Genomic DNA, 24,417 nt, shown 5'->3' with positions numbered 1-24,417 from the left:
GCATTTTATAATAAGTAAAGAGGTCCAAGAGATATTTGTCAGTGTGAAAAGACCACTGAGGAAGAGGACAATAAGGTCCTCGAAACCTGTACAGTGTATTAGGTGATAACAAATAATTAAATATCTAAGTATTGACAAGGCTGATTCTAAATATCAAATGTGTATTTATTGGAGTAAAGATTGTAGTCAATACGGACCATTATAAAATCAAACCACAATGTTTAAGTTAATAAACCACATGGTTTGGTCAAACATCACAACAGCATTCCAGAAAGCAAAATTAGAAGTGTACGAAGAAAAGTACATTGCTTGGCGGAATATGGAAGAACCAAATTTTGAATATCTGAAGCCACGTTTTTCAGTTTGAACTCTGTTAATTTGTAACTGTTAGGATATTCAGTCTGCCAAAACTCTGAATTGAAAAAAAATTGGTAACAGAATTATGCCTGAAAAATGAACACCTTAATTCTATGCTAAATACAATCACTTCTAGAGGCAGTGTATTGCCTTGCATATCTATTGGTTTCTAGAACAATTACATGTAAGATTTATCATCTAAAAATTGCTTATATACGGTACTGTAAAACGGTCTATTACATCTGAATTCTATTGCAACCCTGGCTGTCATCATTTGTGATGATGATCAATGCCATTTAAGGGGGCCTAACATCTAGGTCATTGGCTCCTTTCCATATAATTATGACGGTCTGTCACTTGCCCCGGTCTAGAAAGCCAAGAATAACGGCCGAGAGGATTCGTCATGCTGACCACAGGACACCTCGTAATCTGCAGGCCTTCAGGCTGAGCAGCGGTCGCTTGGTAGGCCAAGGCCCTTCAAGGGCTGTAGTGCCATGGGGTTTGGTTTGGACTCTTTTTGTCACTTGCTTATTCCATTACTTATGACTATAGGGTCCCTTTACATTCATGTTCCAATCTGTCTACATATAACTTATAGGAAAAAAATATAGGTATATTTTAAAACCTTAGAAAGTTAACAATCACCAACAATTACTGCATTTCCAATGCTTTATTTTGAAAGAAATAGGTTGTTTTTCAGCAGAAAGGTCTAATTGACAAGTTATTTTAAAATACTGGCTTTATTTTTTTTTTTTTTTTTACAAATTACCTGCATATGAATATATACTTTTAATAACAGAATTGTATTTGATGCACAAGTATATATTTTTGTACAGATAATAATTCTCCTTCAATGTACAAAATGTAGAATCTTAACTCTTATAATACAAGCTAAATGTAATATCAATTCTTGTATCTGTTTGATGTTTATTTTAAGTTTACATATCATACAATTTATAATATTACACTTATACCTATTATATATACAACGTGTTTCATATATATATATTTATAATGTATGAGGAAGAAACCTTAATCTACAACTTTCAATAAATATTTATTCAATACCAGCAGAGATGACATGATCTGATTAGGAATGCATTTATAAATAAATTACATAGAACGTCCTCTGAGCTTCCACTCTGAATGAAAAATTACAATTTTCAGGAAAACCACATACAGTGAAACTTCACCAGATGATCACCCCTTTAAGCCGACCGTCCCTATACCCGACTACTTTTATTCCTGACAAGAGCAATGTACATTTTTACCCTCTTTAAGATGACCACCCCTTTCCCTGACCAATGACCATAAATTCTGGTCATATATTAACGATATAACCCTTTTAACAACCAGGAAACTGTGAAAAATATATTTACAGTGCAGTATTCTACATTCCTGTACACCCATACCTGCACTTATTAGACAGCAGTGCATGCATCATGTGGGTGAGAGAGAAAAATAAATGTTCTGTCACTGGAAGAAAAATTTATGTAAGAAAAGAGTGTGATGAAGGAAGATCTCAATAAGTTTATTTTTCCAAAACTGTACTGCAAATCATAAGTTACTTTAAGGAATAAGAAGACAATGTTAAAGAAAAGACTGTGGCAGCCAGACAAAGAAGTGAACAATGCGGTTTCCAAGTGGTTCAATCGAGCTCGAGCTAAGGTATTACTCGTAAGAGGAACAATGATGCAGGAAAAAGCCCACAAATTTGCTTCTTATCTAGGTGTAGTTAATTTCTCTGTAGGTATCACATGGTTGGATAGATTTAGTCTCCAACACAATATCGTCTTGTGAACAGTTTGTGGAATACTGTAATGTAGTAGTAGTGGTAGTAGTAGTAAATAATTTGATATTCTCTTTAATAAGACTCCACATTAAAAGACCAATTTTTGGTTATTTATAGTCTGGTCAGCTTTAAGATATTTCAATATATACATTTATGTTAAAATTTTATCACAAATGTACCTTCTTTTATTAAAATTTTCCCAATTCCAATATATCCTCTCTTTTTAAAATTTACTTTCCCCCCCACTTTTACACAAAAATAACCAGTAGTCATTATAAAATTGAAAGAGACTCGCCAAAGATTCAGTCTGAAGTTTTAATAATGTACATAAGCAAACGTGGAAGAAAGAGGTACACAAAATTAACTCGTATGTACCCACTCACCAAATCCCATCCCAACCCCCCCCCCCCCCCTACACACACAAACACACACGCTCATAAATCAACTCTTCACAGCATGTTCTGGAATCATCGTATTTTCTTTATCACAGTCCTTCACTATAAAGATATGAAGAATTGACACATGAACTAGTTTTTATAAAATTTCCCAAAAAATTCAACAGGTGGAATATACATATTTTCTTTTCTGATTATCATTCCTGTTAATAATATACACCAGTTAGCATAAAATGACAGGGAGGAAGCAGTAACTGACTGAACACAATCACATAAGCACCAAACATTCCCCACTAAATTAGTTTGTTTTTGTTAATAAGAATAATGTATGGAATGCCATGTGCACATTATTTTCCCTTATAAGAACTACATTTATTAATATACCCTGCCCCTGAAACAAATATTCAAAGGTTATGAGGACTTTAACATAATAGTTTTTTCTTCCTTCAGCTTTTGGCCAACACCGTAAAACATGACTAACGTAATATTTTTGTCTTCCTTCAGCTTTTGACCAACACCGTAAAACATGACATCTATCAATAGTCTGTAAAATAAAGGTTAATTTTGAACTTAAAATTGTATTTACTCTCAGCAACTTGTAGTCTACAGAAATGAAAAGCAAATTTGAGCTCAATGTTCATCATATTCACAGAAGTAATATACATTTCTGGTACTGATAATGTCTAGATGAAATAGTCAGTCTTATAAAATTTCAGAACAAGTTTGACATGGTCAAGGTTGGGAAATAGTAATAAATCTTGTGTTTTATTAAATTACTGTTACAATAAATTTCTCAAAATCTATTCTTCTTACACACTGATCCTCACCAAGAGATATCACTAAAGAAAATAACATCTAAGTGAGCTATTCCACAGAACATGAATTCCACACATATTTCTTTAACTTTATCTAGTATCTTATGATGAGAATCACTAGGCTATTTGAGGAATACATTTGTAAGAAATTGGTAACATAAGCCAATAAGTATAGAATTTAAGCTGTCCTTCAGATTTGGAATTCTCTATTCTCAGAATTGAAATAAGGCGCTTATTCTTTCAGCAAATTCAATGAGAAACCCATAACGTAAAGAAGTAAGAGATAGAGCAACCTAATTTTCAGCTTTGATATGGAGGACATTAGCATCCCATGGAATTCAATGTAAGACGAGCAATACAAGAATACTTTTTGAAGCATGACATCACTCACACATGCGAATGGCAGAATGATGATCAAATCTGAAAGCACACTTCCCAATATTACAGCCCTGCAACAGCAATCTATAAACTGACTTTGCAAGCATTGTAGTACAAATGGTGAAAGGAAATTGTCAAGAGAATCATAAAAATTTGGGGACTTATGGTCAGCATTGTTGATGAAGCTAATGACAACAGAGCAGGAAGAACAAAAATTCAGAGCAGTATAAAATATCTTGAAAAGATCACATTACAGCAAAAGCAAAGGGAAAAGGGATGAGAACAAACTTAAAAACTCTGTTGCTCCTTCATAATAGCATTGCAAATCACCCATGAGAAGGTGCATTAAAAGATGTATTAAGCTGCAGTAGGAATGCACAGCATATTTGGTGAAAGATATGAGAGTGAGAGTTTATTTGAAACAGGTACAGAAATCACCTCTTCATGGCATATATCCATAACATTTGGTACTTATGTAATATATTCACTACCAGTATTCTCTTGTACTAACTTCAGTAAACAGCTACACTTTTTAAACATGCCCATAATACTTTCTCTATACTGCTTCCTTTGACACTACAGAACATATTTTTTGGTAACTTGGAAGTGGCCATAGTTTGACTTAAAATGTAACACTTTATCTGGAATTCAAAAGACCTATGACACAAGAAACTATAAAGGCAATCGTAATTTGTATATTCGAACTTCAGATTTAAAATCATTTATCTATATACTATTTCACAGGATGATTGAACAGGAACATCGTCCAAAGTTGAAAGTGAGGAAACATTTGCTGAGAAGTAGAAGGCTTCTGCTTTTCAACATTTGAACTAGTACAATGATTCACTAGCAACCATGCTATTACATTATTCACACTTATTCTTCACGGTCACCATAATCATATTGGTCTGATGAATCAGGTACAACGCACTAACGAATACTGCATTCGCCCTAGAAGAAAACGAAAGGAATGTGGATCACATGGTTAACAGAAATACATCAAAGTTAAAAACTGGACAAATATATTTAAAAACATTCTGAAAAGTACACTACATTGTCATTAATAACCAGACACTCCCTGAAAGGAAGGTCTGATCCCATACACTCAAGCATGTTGTGAGCCTTTATAAGGGTGCAAGCGCTCAGTAGAAATTTTTACTAGCTACAACGGACAAAATGGACGTATGACAAGAGCTAGGCAAAGTTGAAACGGCCTTGATTATTAGTGCTATTTATTCGGTCATTCTATTAATGAAATTTCTGGCTCGCTTGTTCAAATAGAGGTTTCTTTTTTACAATTGACTTCATGTCGCACCGACACAGACAGGTCTTATGGCGACGATGGGACAGGAAAGGACTAGGAGTGGGAAGAAAGCAGCCGTGGCTTTAATTAAGGCACAGCCCCAGCATTTGCCTATGTGAAAATGGGAAACCACAGAAAACCATCTTCAGGACTGCCGACAGTGGGGTTTGAACCCACTATCTCCCGTATGCAAGCTCACCGCTGCACGCCCCTAACCGCATGGCCAACTCGCCCGGTTTGGTTAACTTCAAATACCACATTCAACAGTGAGATGCAGTTCGAAGTGGAAATATCAGAGAATTATAAAACCTCGACCCTGACGAGGAAAGCCAAAGCAATCAACAGATAAGAAACATCGATGCCTCTGACATGTTGTGAAGTCAAACCAATGGACTTCGTTAGAAACTGTGGCCATAGACGTTTGACTTGAAGTCTGGAACAGATACTAGTACTCAAACCATTCCATAAGAAGATTCCATGGGCAAACTGTGGTACATAAACCAAGGATCATTAAACAGAATGTTAACTAGCCGATTAAAATGATGCAAAACATGCTGCCCGTCAATCAACTCTAGAACAATGCAAGAGCGACAAATTACACCACACATTGTGGCAGTCCGATGAACAGTATGGACCAGGCGAATGCCAGATGAGAATAATAGAGTTTGAGGGATGTTCCACTATTCAACACAATGTAAAATACTTGAAATTTATTAAATGAAGACCGGTTTTGACTCCCTTTGAGTCATCATCAGTTCTTGTAGTCAATTAAATCAATGGGAATCTGATAATCATCATGGGGGTTGCCTACATCCATCTCCACAGGTTGACAAAAATTCATGACAAAATTATACACACAATGGCAATTGCCTAAAATACTTATCAATAAATTGTTCTAAAACATTGACAAATAATGTACACAATGACATGAAACACTTGGCATTTTAAGAAAGATCTTGGATCTGGGTTAAAAATATACTGTCGTGTGTTTGTAGAACACCGACCAGACTTCTCAGTTACAATCATGTGAACCAGTTGAAATAAAACCTAATGACAAATTATATACACATCGACCAGAATGCTTGGCATTTTAAGAGTGTTCTTGGTTCTGGTTTAAAAATACTGCCGCGTGTATGTGGAACACAGAACAAATTTGTTGGTCTTGTGTCAATCTACTAGAAAATATATGAACTAGTTGAAATATACACATTGACATGAAACGTACACATTGACATGAAATACTTGGCACTTTAAGAAAGTTTTGGTTCTGGTTTAAAAACATCGCCGTGTGTTTGTGGAACACGGAACAGACCTGTTGGTCTTGTTTCAGTTTAAGACCAATTTAATGGTCCGTTATTGGACATTATAAATTTTCCAGCTAACTCATTCTTGGTCGCCTGTGTTTCGCCCCTCTGTGCTAAGTTGGGCTCATCAGTTGGTACTTAGCACACCCACCAAGAAGCATGGCTAGTGCATACCGTGGAGGCCACTGCAGAGGTTACTTGAAGCCACCAGCAGTTCAATAAACTATAAGAGACTAAGTCTCATTTCCAAAAAGCTGATGCCTGCCTTGCCATCAGATGATATAGATGTTGATTCCCACAGGGAATTCCCTCAGGGAATAAGAAATATTTGTCCTGAATGAGTAAATATTTCATATTCCCTGAGGGAATCAACATCTATATCATTGTTTCAATCTACTCGAAAATATATGAACTAGCTGAAATATATACATTGACGTGAAATGTGCACAATGACATGAAACACTTGGCACTTTAAGAAAGTTCTTGGTTCTGGTTTAAAACATGCTGCCTTGTTTTTGTAGAACATGGAACAGACTTGTTGGTCTTGTTTCAATCTGCATGAAAATATATGAACTAGTTGAAAATATACTCAATGACATGAAACGCTTGGTACTTTAATAAAGTCCTTGGATCTGCTGTGTGTTTGTAGAACACGGAACTGACCTGTCGATCTTGTTTCAATCAACTTGAAATTATTTGAAGTATTTGAAATAAAACACGTTTGACAATGAAACATATCACAAATATAGAAAATGCTTTGTTCTATTGCAGTGCTTTTGTATAGTGTAGAACGAACTTGGTGGTCTTGTGGAGAGCTGATGTTATGAATTTGGTAGATTTAAACTGGCTGAGGGGTTGGGGGAACATCCTTCATTTTGGAACATCTGCTTTAGAAGTTGCAACTGTCGTCTACTATTGTTGTTGATGTAGAATTGATGATGGTATGGCCTTGGTTTATGGCACCGTGTCATTGAAGGTGGATGCCTGAGGAAAAAGAAAAGAAATGAGAAACTTATGTGTGTGTGTTCGGGTTAGACTGTAAAGTGATTTAAATAGTATTTACCCACTCTGTTTCCGCTCGCACTGACCTGCCATTAGAAGAGTCGGATGTGCTACGTTCGACTGTGTTTGTGTGTGTGTGGTGCTTATTGTTAGCTAGTGGAGGGGGGTGGGGAAAGGTGGGGGGAAGGGCGGTGGCTTGCTTTTGGGTTGGTTGAGGAGTGGAGGGGGTGTGTGAGAGTGGGGAAGTGATTAGTTGTCAAGCCGTTCTCCCTAGATATGTCTTTAGGATGAGGGGATGAATGGCCTTGTAAAGAATGTTTGTTTTTTCGGTGGATTCGTTCAGATTATGATTAAAATTGACTTGTTGGTCTAACAATATGTAAAAAATTCTCTTGATATTGAGTAGAGGTCCATTTTCCATGGTTTCAATAATTTGCAGGTCCTTGTCTAAGTCAAAATGTCTTATGTTTGACTGCATTAATATGTTCGATGTACCTGGTGTTAAAGTTCCTTCCTGTTTGTACAATGTAGCTTGCTAAACAGGAATAGCACTGTAAACTGTAAATGCCTGATTTGCCAAATTTGTCCGATTTATTCATGGTCTCTGGATTGTGGAAATATCAATCAATCAATCAATCAATCAATCAATCAATCAATCAATTACTGATCTGCATTTAGAGCAGTCGCCCAGGTGGCAGATTCCCTATCTGTTGTTTTCCTACCCTTTTCTTAAATGATTGCAAAGAATTTGGAAATTTATTGAACATCTCCCTTGGTAAGTTACTCCAAATTTCTAACTCCCCTTCCTATAAACGAATATTTGCCCCAATTTGTCCTCTTCAATTCCAATTTTATCTTCATATTGTGATCTTTCCTACTTTTAAAGACACCATCCAAAATTATTAGTCTACTGATGTTCTCCCATGCCATCTCTCCACTGACAGCTCGGAACATACCACTTACATGTTATATATAAATATATATATATATGGATATATAAATAAACACTTGTAACATACTTTGTATTTACATACCACTTAGTCGAGCAGCTCGTCACCTTTCTCCCAAGTCTTCCCAGGCCAAACTTTGCAACATTTTTGTAACGCAACTCTTTTGTTGGAAATCGCCCAGAACAAATCGAGCTGCTTTTCTTTGGATTTTTTCCAGTTCTTGAATCAAGTAATCGTGGTAAGGGTCCCATACACTGGAACCACCCTCTAGTTCAGGTCTCACCAGAAACAAATATGCTCTCTCCTTTACGTCCTTAAACCACCCCTAAATACTCTCATAACCATGTGCAGAGATCTGTACCCTTTGTTTACAATTCCATTTATGTGATTTCCCCAATGAAGATCTTTCCTTATATAAATACCTAGGTATTTACAATGATCCCCAAAGGGAACTTTCACCCCATAATTGCAGTAATTAAAACTGAGAGGATTTTTCTTATTTGTGAAACTCACAACCTGACTTTTATCCCAGTTTATCATCATACCATTGCCTGCTGTCCATCTCACAACATTTTGAAGGGCGGAAAAAAGTCCATTCGACACTCCATGTCGTACGATGTCGGCATGTAAAAGATCTCTGGTGATACATTTGGTATTTACCCGACAAAATTAATTAAATCTCAGCCATAGACGCCCAAGAGAGATCCGGTTTACTCTAGGTCCGCTAGATGGCAGATAGAGTAAACTGGAACGTCGAAATTGACGAGCAGACAGCCAGATGGCGTCAAATCGAAATGTCTGCAAACGGTAGCTGAGGCCATACGATTATTATTATTATTATTATTATTATTATTATTATTATTATCGAGGTCATTTTGCAGTTGCTCACAATCGTGTAACTTATTTATTACTCTATACAGAATAACATCATCTGTGAAAAGCCTTATCTCTGATTCTACTTCTTTACACATCATTGATTATATAAGAAAATATAAAGGTCCAATAATACTGCCTTGAGGAATTCCCCTCTTAATTTTTACAGGGACAGATAAAGCTTCACCTACTCTCATTCTCTGAGTTCTATTTTCTAGAAACAGAGCCACCCATTCAGTCACTCTTTTGTCAAGTCCAACTGCACTCATTTTTGCCAGTAGTCTCCCATGTTCTACCCTATCAAATGCCTTAGGTAGGTCAATCGCAATACAGTCCAACTGACCTCCTGAATCCAGGATATCTGCTATATCTTGCTGGAATCCTACAAGTTGGGCTTCAGTGGAATAACCTTTCCTAAACCCAAACTGCCTTCTATCAAACCAGTTATTAATTTTGCAAACATGTCTAATATAATCAGAAAGAATGCTTTCACAAAGCTTACATACAATGCATGTCAAACTAACTGGCCTGTAATTTTCAGCTTTATGTCTATCACCCTTTCCTTTATATGCAGGGGCTACTATAGCAACTCTCCATTCATTTGGTAAAGTTCCTTCATGCAAACAATAATCAAATAAGTATTTTAGATATGGTCTTTAGTATATCCCCAGAAATCTTATTAATTCCAGCTGCTTTTCTAGTTTTTGACTTTTGTATCTTACTGTAAATGTCATTGCTGTCATAGGTAAATTTTAATACTTCTTTAGTGTTAGTCACGTCTTCTATCTGGACGTTATTCTTGTAACCAACAATCTTTACATACTGCTGGCTGAATACTTCTGCCTTTTGAAGATCCTCGCATACACACTCCCCTTGTTCATTAATGATTCCTGGAATGTCCTTTTTGGAACCTGTTTCTGCCTTAAAGAACCTATACATACTCTTCCATTTTTCACTAAAATTAGTATGGCCACCAATTATGCTTGCCATCCTGTTATCCTTACCTGACTTCTTTGCCAAATTCAATTTCCTAGTAAGTTCCTTCAATATCTCCTTACTTCCACAGCCATTTCGAACTCTATTTCTTTCCAACCTGCACCTCTTTCTTAGTCTCTTTACTTCCCTGTTAATAATGAATAATTGTTGTTGGTTGTTCTGAACACTATTTTTACCCCGTGTTTTTTGAACAGGTTTGTTATTTGGTAAACAGAATCATTATTGAAGGTAAAAAAGTGAAAAATGCCCTCTGGCTTCTTTTCTTTAATAAGAGTAGATTTGGGTTTGTTTTGAATGTTAGATATAATTTGGTCGATGAACCTTCTTTTTCATCCATTAAGCTATTTCCCTGATGGTGTCTAGTTCTTTTTTTAGGTTGGAACGAGATAATGGAATACTAAAAGCCCTGTGGACACAGCTATAAAAGTCTGCTTTTTTTGTGGGAGCTAGGGTGGATTGAGTGTTTTTTTATAATATTGATAGTTTGTGTAGGTTTCCTGCAAATGTCATAGGGAGGGAGTGTTGATCTCTTGTGATTGTTAAGTCTAGAAAATTTAGAAAACGGCTGGATTCTGTTTCTATTGTGAACTGTATATGGGGACTCGGTTTGTTTAACTCTTCAAGAATGGTTAGGCTGTTGGTGTGTCTTTCATCTAAAATTGTGAAGGTGTCATCGACAAACATAGTCCAGAAAAAAAATGTGTTAATTTGCTGATGTGTGTATGTTCCAGATGGTCTAGGTAAATATCTGCCATGATGCCTGATGCGGGGGATCCCATTGGGAGGCCGTTTTGTTGATATATTATTCCATTAAAAATAAAATGATTAAATGTAAATTTAACCAGACTAATGAATTCTTCTATTTCAAGTTTACTCAGTTTACTATGTTGTTGCAAGTTACTTTGTATGATGGAAATGGTCTTGTCTAAAGGAATGCTCGGCTGCATATCCTTGATGTCGAAAGATGCTAGTGAATAAGATTGAATTTTGAGGTTTTTGGTGTTGTTGCAAAATTCTAATGTGTTTTTAATGGAAGTTTTTGCCTGAAGGACATAGTGTTTTTGAGGAATCTTTGGATAAATTGAGCTAGTTTGCACGTAGGGCTGGGTCTAAAATTAACTATTGGTCTTACTGGGGTGTTTTCTTTATGGATTTTGGGGAGTGCCCTTGCTGTTGGATGCTTGGGGTTCATGCTTATTAATTTACTGGAATCTTGTTCACTGAGAATAAATGAAGTATCCTTAAGTAAAAGTTTCAGATTTTTCTGTATTCTTTGGGTGGTGTCCTTTTTGATTGTTTTGAAATTTCCTTCTTGAAAAAAAAATTGGTGGTTTTTTGGAATAGTCTTCTTTGTCTAATATGACTGTGGTATTTCCTTTGTCCGCTTGTGTAACTATGAGATTGTTAGATTTTATTTTCTCTTTTAATTGGTTGATTTGTTGGCATTGGTTGAAGCTATTCATAGGTTTGTTTATTTTTTTTGTTGTTAATTAGTTTAGTTAATATTTTTCTGGCTTCATATCTAATTTCTTCTTGATGATGCGTGGGGAGTTTACTAATCGCAAGTTCCATTTCTGTAACTAGGTTGTTTAATTCTTCGTATCTGGACTGCGGACTCCAATTAAATTTCAGACCTCTGCTTAATATTTTAATTTCAGTTTCATTAAAAAGTTGTTTTAGAAATATTTACGATTGGGGGGATGAAATTATGCTCATTGGATATTTCAATGTTAGTGTTCAAATCCGGTGCGGTACCTCTTTTATTTAACTTAGATGAAGTGGAGCGATGATTACTGATATGCGCTTTTTTGAGGTTATCTATTTTCTTGTTGAGATTGTCTAGTTTCTTAGCGGCAATGTTTTCTGTTACATAAAGTGTGTGTCTAAGAAAATCGACCCAATAAGTTGGAGCTGCCTTTAAGTGAGTCTCGTAGAGTTTAGTGTTCAAAAATGTTTTTTCCCCTGTATAGGAACTCACGACTATGCTGGAATGAAAAGTTCTGGGTAAGAAGGGAAGACGAAAGCCGAGGAAGAAGTATCTGGATTCTGTGACGGACAGCATGAATTTGAAAAAATATGTTGACCTGAAATGCTCACCAGAGGAGAGACAAATGTGGTTGCAGCAACAAGGCCTTGCTTTTAGGATGAGTGAATGATGAGGCGTTATTATACAAAAAACACTAATTATGTGCTATAATTTGGACAATCTACTGTCTATGCAACATATGTTTAAAATGTGTCTCTTTTCGCCACTAGTAATCTTTGGTGAATTATTGCATTCTGCTACTGGACCATGTATTTGAGGCCTAGGGCCTGTAAACTGAGCTGAGACTGGAATTCAACACTATTTGAAATATTGGATGACTAAACCTTGTATCTGGTGGACTCTGATAATTTAATGCTGGAGCCCTGAAGAGTTAGCCTAATGGTCATCTACTCTCTCTATATGTGGTGAATGTGACCTTTCGTCACATAGTGGTTCTGTGTGTTATTGTGTATTGTGGACGGCTACACGGACTTCTACGCCATCTATGAGAGTACATAGCTACTGCAGTGTGGTTTTAGACAGCACCACCAAGGGGAGTATCTGGACTAGACTGTGTTGCTTCTGGAGGCAGATTATGTAGTGTGGCTGTCTGCGCTTGAATCTGTTTGAAGGCGGACGTTAAGTGCATCAATGGAGTTCGTTGCTGCTGCCAATACAATGAATTTACCCTCGGGTATAGGGTGACGCCTAGAGATATCCCAACAGGGAACAAGTTTTCTTTAAATCCTGTTCTGTTTTAGTGTAGTTGTAATGATGTGAATATGTAAGTTTTATTTCTTACTGGTGAGTTGTAGTGATAGTTAGTGATGGGACATTCGATTCATTTTACTGAATTGATTCATTTGATTCCGTTCACGTTACTGAATCGATACAGTGATCCGATTCACGGCTCATTGGTCACCGCTCCTACTGCATCTGTGTAGTATGTGCTGGTAAGACAGCAGCAACAGCATTCAGTGCTCGCAGCTGCCATCTGGTCTTCATACTATGAAGTCCTTTCTTAGAAAAAATGCTAGTTACTCTAATACATCGAAAGTTTCCGGCGACGCAGGGTGGGAAAGGTTAGGATTAGGAAGGTAGCAGCCATGACCTGAATTAAGGTACAGTCCCAGCATTTCCTGGTGTGAAAATGGGGAAACTACGGAAAAACCATCTTAACGGCTGCCGACGGTGGGATTCGAACCCACCATCCCCCGAATGCAAGCGCATAGCCACGCGATATTAACCGCACGACAACTCGCTATTTTTATTTAAAAAGTATTTTTCTATCAGCTGAGGATTTTTTTAATAGTCATATTTTGTATAGGCCACCCGAGATGTACAGTAGCCCGCTGGTTTTCTGATTCAACATACTGTTATTGCGTCTGTCTACAAATGATTGAAGTCTTGTGCAACGATGTGACATATGAACTGAGAGAATACTGAGCCGTTCTTCCCAATATAAAACAGGTACTTTTGAGTGGTCATGAGCATGACTCATAGTCATAGGGCAGGCTAGAGTCGAGTTTGTCAAATGTCAACTAGGTTATAATACTAAGATTCATTATAAGCAAATAGCCTACCTACTTACTAGCTACTTCAGAATTATGTTGTGACTACCTTTTTAACACTGCAAATAAATCCATCTATTATTTAAACCTCCCTGTAAGAAGAGGACAGTGAATGCAAATGGGTATTATTTTCAAATGAGCTGAGCTCGAGAGTCCATTATAGCATACGATTCTTTCAGTGTAGCATGGCTGGTTGGTTGCAGTGAGCCGATAAGGAGCCGTGTGTATCTTGTGTCTCACTGAGCCGCGCTCGTTCACGATTCTTTCGATGTGCCATGGCACACTGTATGTCTCGCTGCAGCGGAAGCTTGGCTCTGCGCGTGTCCAGTGAGCCGATAAGGAGCCATGTGTATCATGTGTCTCACTGAGCCGCGCTCGTTCACGATCCTTTCGATGTGCCATGATTCACTGTCTCGCTGCAGCGGAAGCTCGACTCCCCGTCAACGTCCAGTGAGTGCGCCACTCAGCACTGTCCGCTGGGAGTAAGCTGAATCGTGTGCCGTGAGCTCGCCGTTCCTGTGAATCGATTCACTCGGACACTTGAATGAATCGATACACTGCTTCGAATCATACATTCGGTAGCCAACACTAGTGATAGTTCAGAACACTGTTGCCTTTCCTAGGTATATACGGATTAATGTAAGTACGCCTTAATAATTTCCTTGTGCTCATACTATTTTCCTTGTGTATGTTTATTATATGCTCGTGCGGGTGTCAGTTGTGACTTAATAATATACCTTAGTTTTGTGGTAAGGAGTCATGTTTCAAGGGTGTTCTGTGTGTAACAAAGTAGGCCATTATTGCCTAGGTAATTTCAAAATTCTCCTCCGCCTTGATTGAATGTTGATTTTCCCTTAGGTTTATTTGTTTTCTGTATTTTTGTGAGTGATTATGGCCTTTGTTTGATGTGAGTGCCGTTCCTATTTGGAAATTTTTAAATTTTTGCTGTCGTGCTGTGTGTTTGGTACATGTAACGGTGTGTGATTTTGTTGTGATTCTTATCTAAATTATTCGTACATCTTTCAGTATGTTTAGGCATTTCATTGCCCATGTTCGAACAAACCACGCTTACACCAGTCTCAATTTTTTTTTAATTTCATTATTATTATTATTATTATTATTTTGGTAATATTGTAAATTGTTTTATCTCTTAGGGAATATTTTATTTTGGTTTGGTTAGTTTATTTTCTTTCCTATTGTGGGCGTTTAATCAGATCCTTGTTCTAATTATTTTAGTAAACCCGCATTTATGTTAACGGTTGGTCAACAATGCCATTGTAACATGTTCATTTAATTGAGGGCTTGGACAACCCTAGTGCGAAAGTTATGGAGCCTGGTTCTTATCTTATCTATTCTGCTGATTGTTGCTTGTCTCTTGCGTTGGGCAGTTACATAACTTATTATTGGGAATATTGTGAATTGTCGCGGGTGCGATAAGAGCATCTTGTGGATTGCTCCGCGAATACTATTATGAATTGTTTCCTTCTGAAACTGTGTGTTCATTTTTCCATCTCAGTGATGCGATGTGAACTGGCTCGTTTCTTTTTATTATGTTCCTGTGTTTAATTTTTACCTTTGCTTAACATGACTTTTGGGATTTTAAATTTTTAAAAATTTGTTGGGCTGTATTTCTGAATCTGGGCGACCCTGTTGTGGGGACATTATGGTCGGTATTTGTTGTGTTCTGTGTTAATGGTGATATGTCGGGTGTCCATTTACGTGAGGTTTTGTGGGATTTTAGCTTCCACTGGGGTGCTGTCAAACGCCCTCGATTTACCATCCAAACTTTTTTTGTGTTAAATTTTAAATTCCAATTAATATTAACCCTTTCCCGCCCACATTTTCAGTCCGCTTATCGCCAGATTTCAACCTATTATTTAGGAAAAATTGAAGCAGAGCACAGAGTTTCAGAAAAAGTTAAATATTATAAAAACTGTTGATCACAATGTGTTCAAATTTTCAATAATATTAGAAAACATACCATCACATCCATTTCCATATTCATTGAGTCATAAGGTTATTCGTTCAAACCTCCACACCCCCCCCTCCCCCCCTTGGTACTCAACACGGTAGGCTCTATTTGTCACATTCTCATATTGTATGAGTCCTTCTAAACCAATAACCGCGTGATTCTGGAAATGGAATGTGTACTGTATATCAGCTTCTATTTCCCCTGAGCAAATGTCTTCACTTTCTGTATCTATGTTTCCGGAATGTGCCTGTTTGAATGCTGCATTGATATATATGCAATTGGCTATCTCACTGAATAGTTTGTCTCCTCCTAACATGTCAAGAAATATATATTTCTCGTAATACTCTTTCGAAATTATGGACAGGTTGAACATCATCCGTATAATCATTCGGAGTAACGAAAAGAAATATTTGTGTTAACTGAAATGCTGCGGCATCGCAATCAGCTCTGAACTCTCAATATCCGTTTTCACTTACATCACTGTTATCACTAAAATTATCTTCATTGATACGTTATTCCCTCACTAAAAATTCACCTCCACCCCTACTCAACGATTCTGTGTCACTTTCGTCGCCTATATTCAGCTCAGTTTCAATATCCGCAGTATTCAATCCCACCATGTTTACGAACGAAACAGCTGTCCCGTGCTCACGGAAGTTCAAGACCGTTTCCTAGGCGATGTCAAAACAGATAATCGCTCTTTTTTCATTTCGTAAGCCTTGTAGATCGTACTGAGTGCTCATAAATGCCTCATAAATACTTCAAAGCTGAAGAAAACAAAAATCTATCGCATAGCTCGCGTAACTGTGCAGTAAATGGAGCCGGGCGCTAAGGACCGTAAGGCAAAGTGAAGAGTCGGGCGCTTTCGGGCACTAAGGGCTGGAAAGGGTTAATATATTCAAATACTAGCCGATGTACCCATGCTTCGCTACGGGATTCTCAGAAAGACTAACTTTGTGGTTTTCCTAATTGAAGTCAACATAGATCATTACAAAAACGTCAGTAGGAATGTAGCGATTGAAAACAATGTTATCACATAAAATACCCGATCAAATGAAAAACTACACATTTTCTCACGTTTAACGAACAGTACTACGGTGCCGATCTAACAGTCCAAAGTTCCAGAGCTGGAATGACCAAGCCGCAGGCAGCCGTAAACACTCCTCCGCCAATATTCTGTTAAATATGCACACATTCTCATTCCAATCAGTGCCTCAGAGTAGGGATTGAATAGCTCGAATGCTATGATAAACCAGTGTTTTACGTGCCAGTAGTACCGGGAAATTTATGAAACAGAGGAATGGCATGCTAAAGAAGAAAGTTACCTAATTCCACAGCTAATTCTCGCCGATATTTAGGCAGACTGTTACACTCGTACGACTGGGCGAGTTGTCCGTGTGGTTAGGGGCACACAGCTGTGAGCTTGCATGCGGGAGATAGTGGATTCGAACCCCACTCTTGGCAGCCCTGAAGATGTTATTCCATGGATTCTCATTTTCACACCTGACAAATACTGCCAAGGCTGCTTCCTTCACATTCATAGTCCTTTCCAATCCCATCGTCGCCATGAGGCCTAACTGTGTCGGTGCGACGTAAGGCAAATTAAAAAAAATACTTGGTACGCAGCAGTAACCCTATCTATCGGAGATGAGTGGCAACAGAACACAAAGCACATCACAACAAACAATGCTCAATGTAATGTTATTGTTGATCAATTTTATGAGCTTTCTATATTGTAGGCCTTCATATTTAGTTTTCTTTCGACTCTGTGATATTAGGGCGTCTTATAAAATTATTTATAGCGTAGACTGTAATCCCTTATTCTCCGACTTTACATACCGATTTTCATTCAATCCTGCTTATCCATTTTCTTGTGACTCGGCACTGATAAGGACTTAGTAACAAAAATCCAAATTCCTGAATATCTCTGATCATAGCCGCTATGGTAACAATGTATAATACATAAATGATCGGAAATATAATACTACATAACTAAAATATTATGTAGTCTTTATCGATACGACCACTAATAACATAGGAAATTCTAAGTTCCCATGGAGGGATTTAGATTCTTTTCCACCAATAGAGCATATCAAAAATCAGATCAAAAATTAGATGGATGGCTTTTCCGGCGTTTGCTCTATTAACCAGCGTTTCGTCTTAGGTCTGACACTAGACTCTTCAGAGTGGGATGTGTCAGACCCTACCCACTGACGCTGGGGTTCACCTGCATACACCCCAGCGTCAGTGGGTAGGGTCTGACACATCCCACTCTGAAGAGTCTAGTGTCAGACCTAAGACGAAACGCTGGTTAATAGAGCAAACGCCGGAAAAGCCATCCATCTAATTTTTGATCTGATCACTAATAACATAATTATTTGGGAATTAAATTTTAGGCCTACATCTAAACTACCATTTTATTCAGCGTGAACAACATTATTTAGGGCATAGATTATAGCAACTTGTTCCTCGACTTTGCATACCGATTTTCATTAAGATAGGACCACTAATAACAAATATTTGAGAATTCCATTGTAGGCCTTCCCCTAAACTAAACTTTTTCTCAGTTTGAATACAATTATGGCCTAGATTGTAGCGACTTATTCCTCGACTTTCCCTACCGATTTTCATTAAGATACGACTATTAACACGCTTCGTGCGGTTCGGGTCACCATGTGCCCCGAAACATGTTACTCTTATCCGTCGGTGCGAACTTCCCAGAATTGCGAAGTAACTACGTCCTAGTTACGAATTTCCGTTAACTAATGGCAACATAGTGTTCCAATTGAAGTAAAGGATACTGCTAGTTTTGATCGGCCCACCGGTGACCCAATTATTTCCGGGGTCATTTCTGTTTCACGCAATTGTTGAATCGGAACACTGTCGCACAGGTAAATACGCTGGAATGTCTCCTCAACAATAACGCACACAACAAGTGCACTTGCATTGTTTAGGATTTCATACTAGGGAGTAAACAAAGTCAAATTCGTCAGGTCACCGGTGACCCGAACTGATAACTAAAGGCAGCATCGGGTCACCGGTGGGCCGATACGACGTAACATTAAGTCATCGAAATTCACTGCCGCAGGGAACGTGTTAATAACAAATATTTGAGAATTAAATATTAGGCCTTCCCCTAAGCTACAATTTCAGTCAGCGTGAGTAAAATGACGTATAGCCTAGATTGTAGCGACTTATTACCCGACATTGTATTTCCATTAAATTCTCTTCAGCCGTTTCCTCGTGATGCATGTACATACAGACAGACGGAAAAGTAGAAAGTGCATTTCCTTGGTACTGTGGGCACGACTGATACAGAAATACCATCCTTTTTAAATTCTGAGCAATGTACAGACAAAACCCTTATTTTATATATATATAGATTGTGGTGCTATAATTTGGAATCCTCCTCTGCGAACCATGTGACCTTGCCGCGGTGGGGAGGCTTGCGTGTCCCAATGATGCAGATAGCCGAGCCGCAGGTGCAACCATATCGGATGGGTATCTGTTGAGAGACCAGACTAACGAATGGTTCATCGAAAGGGGGGTAGCAGCCTTTCGGTAGTTGCAAGGGCGGCAGTCTAGATGATTGACTGATACGGCCTTGTAATAATACTCAACATGGCTTAGCTGTGTTGATACTGCTACACGGCTGAAAGCAACGGGAAACTACAGCCGTTACTACCTCCCGAGGACATGCAGCTCTCTCTGTATGAATGATGTACTGATGATGGCTTCCTCCCGGGTAAAATATTCCGGAGGTAAACTAGTCCCCCATTCGGATCTCCAGGTCGGGACTACACGAGAGGGGGCGATCATCAGGAAGATGGATACTGACATTCTGCGAGTCGGAGCGTGGAATGTTATAAGTTTGAATCGTTGTGGTAGGTTAGAGAATCTGAAAAGGGAGATGGATAAGCTAAAGTTAGATGTAGTTGGTATAAGTGAAGTACGTTGGCAGGAAGAACAGGATTTTTGGTCAGGCGACTACCGAATTATCAACACGAAATCAAACAGGGGAAATGCAGGAGTTGGTTTAATAATGAAAAAGAAAATAGGGCAGCGGATAAGCTACTACGACCAGCATAGTGAAAGAATTATTGTTGTCAAGATAGACACCAAACCAATGCCCATCACAATTGTGCAGGTCTATATGCCTACTAGTTCAGCGGATGATGAAGAAATCGAAAGAATATATGAGGAGATAGAAGATTTAATTCAATATGTAAAAGGTGACGAGAATCTAATTGTGATGGGAGACTGGAATGCAGTGGTAGGCCAAGGAAGAGAAGGTAGTACAGTAGGAGAATTTGGATTGGGACAAAGGAACGAAAGAGGAAGTCGGCTGGTTGAATTCTGCACTGATCATAATTTAGTCCTTGCCAATACTTGGTTCAAACACCACAAACGGCGGCTTTATACGTGGACGAGACCTGGAGACACTGGAAGGTATCAAATAGACTCCATTATGATTAGGCAGAGATTCAGAAACCAGGTGTTGGATTGCAAAACTTTCCCAGGAGCAGACGTGGACTCTGACCACAACTTGTTGGTCATGAAATGCCATCTGAAGTTGAAGAAATTGAAAAAAGGAAAGAATGCAAAAAGATGGGATCTAGACAAGTTGAAAGAAAAGGGTGTGAGAGATTGTTTCAAGGAACATGTTGCACAAGGACTAAATGAAAAGGCTGAAGGAAACACAATAGAGGAAGAGTGGATAGTCATGAAAAATGAAGTCAGTAGGGCAGCTGAAGAAATGTTAGGAAGGAAGAAAAGATCAACTAAGAATCAGTGGATAACTCAGGAGATACTAGACCTGATTGATGAACGACGAAAATACAAGAATGCTAGAAATGAAGAGGGCAGAAAAGAATACAGGCGATTAAAGAATGAAGTGGATAGAAAGTGCAAGGTAGCTAAGGAAGAATGGCTGAAGGAGAAGTGCAAGGATGTCGAGGACTGTATGGTCTTGGGAAAGGTAGATACTGCATACAGGAAAATCAAGGAAACCTTTGGAGAAAGGAAATCTAGGTGCATGAATATTAAGAGCTCAGGTGGAAAGCCACTTCTAGGGAAAGAAGACAAAGCAAAAAGATGGCAGGAGCATATCCAACAGTTGTATCAAGGTAACGATGTAGATAATTTGGTTCAGGAACATGAAGAGGCTGTTGATGCTGATGAAATGGGAGACCCAATTTTGAGGTCAGAGTTTGACAGAGCTGTGAGTGACCTAAATACGAACAAGGCACCTGGAATTGATGATATTCCCTCTGAACTACTGACTGCCTTAGGAGAAACCAGCATGGTAAGGTTATTTCATTTAGTGTGCAGGATGTATGAGACAGGAGAAGTCCCATCCGATTTTCGGCAGAATGTTGTTATACCTATTCCCAAGAAAGCCGGTGCTGACAGGTGTAAAAAACTACCGCACCATTAGTTTAGTATCTCATGCCTGCAAAATTTTAACACGTATTATTTACAGAAGAATGGAAAAACAAGTTGAAGCTGAGTTGGAGAAGATCAATTTGGCTTCAGGAGAAATGTAGGAACACGTGAAGCAATCCTGACTTTGCGTCTGATCTTAGAGGATCGAATCAAGAAGGACAAGCCCACGTACATGGCATTCGTAGATCTAGAAAAGGCATTCGATAATGTTGATTGGAACAAGCTATTTATGATTCTGAGGATGATAGGGATCAGATACCGAGAACGAAGAATTATCTACAACCTGTATAAAAATCAGTCTGCAGTGATAAGAATCGAGGGCTTTGAAAAAGAAGCAGCAATCCAGAAAGGAGTGAGGCAAGGCTGCAGTTTGTCCCCTCTCCTTTTCAATGTTTACATAGAACAGGCAGTAAAGGAAATCAAAGAGAAATTTGGAAAGGGAATCACCGTCCAAGGAGAGGAAATCAAAACCTTGAGATTTGCTGATGATATTGTTATTTTATCTGAGACTGCAGAAGATCTCGAGAAGTTGCTGAATGGTATGGATGAAGTCTTGGGTAAGGAGTACAAGATGAAAATAAATAAGTCCAAAACAAAAGTAATGGAGTGCAGTCGAACGAAGGCAGGTGATGTAGGAAATATTAGATTAGGAAACGAAGTCTTAAAGGAAGTAGATGAATATTGTTACTTGGGTAGTAAAGTAACTAACGATGGCAGAAGTAAGGAGGACATAAAATGCAGACTAGCACAAGCAAGGAAGAGCTTTCTTAAGAAAAGAAATTTGCTCACTTCAAACATTGATATCGGAATTAGAAAGATGTTTTTGAAGACTTTTGTGTGGAGCGTGGCATTGTATGGAAGTGAAACATGGACGATAACTAGCTCAGAAAGAAAGAGAATAGAAGCTTTTGAAATGTGGTGTTACAGAAGAATGCTGAAGGTGAGATGGATAGATCGAATAACGAATGAAGAGATACTGAATCGAATTGGTGAGAGGAGATCGATTTGGCTAAATTTGACGAGAAGAAGAGATAGAATGATAGGACACATCTTAAGACACCCAGGACTTGTTCAGTTGGTTTTTGAAGGAAGTGTAGGTGGTAAGAACGGTAGGGGTAGACCAAGGTATGAATATGACAAACAGATTAGGGCAGATGTAGGATGCAATAGTTACGTAGAAATGAAAAGGTTAGCACAGGATAGGGTGGCATGGAGAGCTGCATCAAACCAGTCTATGGACTGATGACTCAAACAACAACAATTTGGAATATGTCTAAATTGTTATTCTAGACCAGGCCATACTACTACTACTACTACTACTACTACTACTAAGAAGTCAGCCTCTGCCTTAAGTATGCACACTGCTCATTCAAAGCAGCGCGTCAGAGTAGGGATCGAATAACTGGAATACTATGAAGAACCAGTGTGTTACGTGCCAGATGTATCAGAAAATGTATGGACCAGAGGAATGACATGCTAAAGAAGAAAGTCTTCTAACTCGCCGGCTATTTCCCCCCCCCCAATATTCAGTCAGGCTGTTATACTCGGTACGCAGCAGTAATCCCATCTATCGGAGTTGAGAGGCAGTATAAGAAACAAATAACATCACAACAAACAATGGTCAATGTAATGTTATTGTTGATCAATGTTATGTGCTTTCGATATTGTAGGCCTTCACATTTAGTTTTCTTCCGAATCTGAAATACCACTCACCGTAGTCGGTACGGTAAAACTGAATAAAACATAAATGATCAGAAATTGTATTCTCTGTAACTTTTGTTATGTAGTACTTTTCGATAGGACCAAAAACATAGGTATTTAAATTTTAGGCGCCTTCCCCTACACTACAATTTCTTGTTTTATTTTGCTAGTGGCTTTACGTCACACTGACACAGAGAGGTCTTATGGCGGCGATGGGATAGGAAAGGCCTAGGAGTTGGAAGGAAGCGGCCATGGCTTTAATTAAGGTACAGTCCCAGCATTTGCCTGGTGTGAAAATGGGAAACCACGTAAAACCATCTTCGGAGCTGCCGACAGTGGGATTCGAATCCACTATCTCCCAGATGCAAGTTCACAGTCGTGTGCCTCTAACCACACGGTCAACTCGCCCGGTAAACTACAATTTCATCCAGGGTGAATAAAATTGTTTATAGCTTAGACTGTAGTTTCTTATTCCCCGACTCTAAATACCGATTTTCATTAAATTCTGTTACCCCATTTCCTCGTGGTTCGGCGTCGATATGGACTTAGAAACTAAAATACAAATTCATGAATATCTGTGTTATCATAGCCGGTACGGTAAAAATGTGTAAGACATAAATGGTCAGAAGTTTCATTCTGTATAACTTTGGTTATGTAGTATTTATCGATAGGACCACTAATAACACAAATATTTGAGAATTAAATTTTAGGCCTTCCCGTAAACTACAATTTAATTCAGTGTGAATAAAATGATGTACAGCCTAGATTGTAGTGGCTAATTCTCCGACTTTTTATACCAGTTTTCAATGAGATAGGACCACTAATGATGTAAATATTTAAGAATTACATTTCAGGCTTCCCCTAAACTACCATTTCACTCAGCGTAAATAAAATTATTTATAACCAAGATTGTAGCGACTTAATCTCTGACATTGCATACCAATTTTTATTAAGATAGGTCCACTAATAACAAATATATGAAAATTAAATTTTAGGTCTTCCCCTAAACTACCATTTCTACCAGCATGAATAAAATTATTTATGGCTTAGATTGTAGCGACTTATTCCCCGACTTTGCATACCGATTTTTATTAAATTCTCTTCAGCCGTTTTCTAGTGATGCGTGTACATACAGACAGAAATTACGGAAAAGACAAAAGTGCTTTTCCTTGTTACTGTGGACATGACCGATACAGAAATACCATTCTTTTCAAATTCTGAGCAATGTACAGACAAAACTCTTATTTTATATATATAAATGTGTTCATCAAGGGTGATTAGTTAGTTACGCTGATGTGTCAGTATATTTTTGGGGGGGATAAAAAGGTATGAGCTATTATAGGTATGAATTTATTTACATCTAAGGGCCTGTACTACGACTGTCAGATAAACAGCCTGATACGTAGGCTGCAGTTTTGCAAACTAGAAGGTAAATATTTTCTTTCGTACTACCAACGGATTTTAACGGCGGGATTGTAATGCGGAAGATGTAGTAATATTTTTATTGGGTTGGTAATAAAGTTACTGAAAATATAGT

At 38.1% G+C, this 24,417-nt stretch overlaps 1 protein-coding gene across 1 annotated transcript in view; it reads right to left on the bottom strand.

The window, feature by feature from the left end:
• Positions 1–1,068: 1,068 nt before the first annotated feature.
• Positions 1,069–24,417, bottom strand: part of Ccm3 (programmed cell death protein 10 Ccm3) — a 57,076-nt gene continuing 33,727 nt past the window's right edge. The window contains exon 5 of the mRNA XM_067151804.2: positions 1,069–4,688. Coding sequence (XP_067007905.1) covers positions 4,604–4,688 — 85 coding nt within the window. The 3' untranslated portion in view covers positions 1,069–4,603. The remainder of the gene's footprint in view (positions 4,689–24,417) is intronic.

Source organism: Anabrus simplex, chromosome 7, assembly GCF_040414725.1.
Source record: "Anabrus simplex isolate iqAnaSimp1 chromosome 7, ASM4041472v1, whole genome shotgun sequence".
In the NCBI taxonomy this organism is placed as follows: domain Eukaryota; kingdom Metazoa; phylum Arthropoda; class Insecta; order Orthoptera; family Tettigoniidae; genus Anabrus; species Anabrus simplex.
This window is presented reverse-complemented; position numbering and strand designations above follow the sequence as displayed.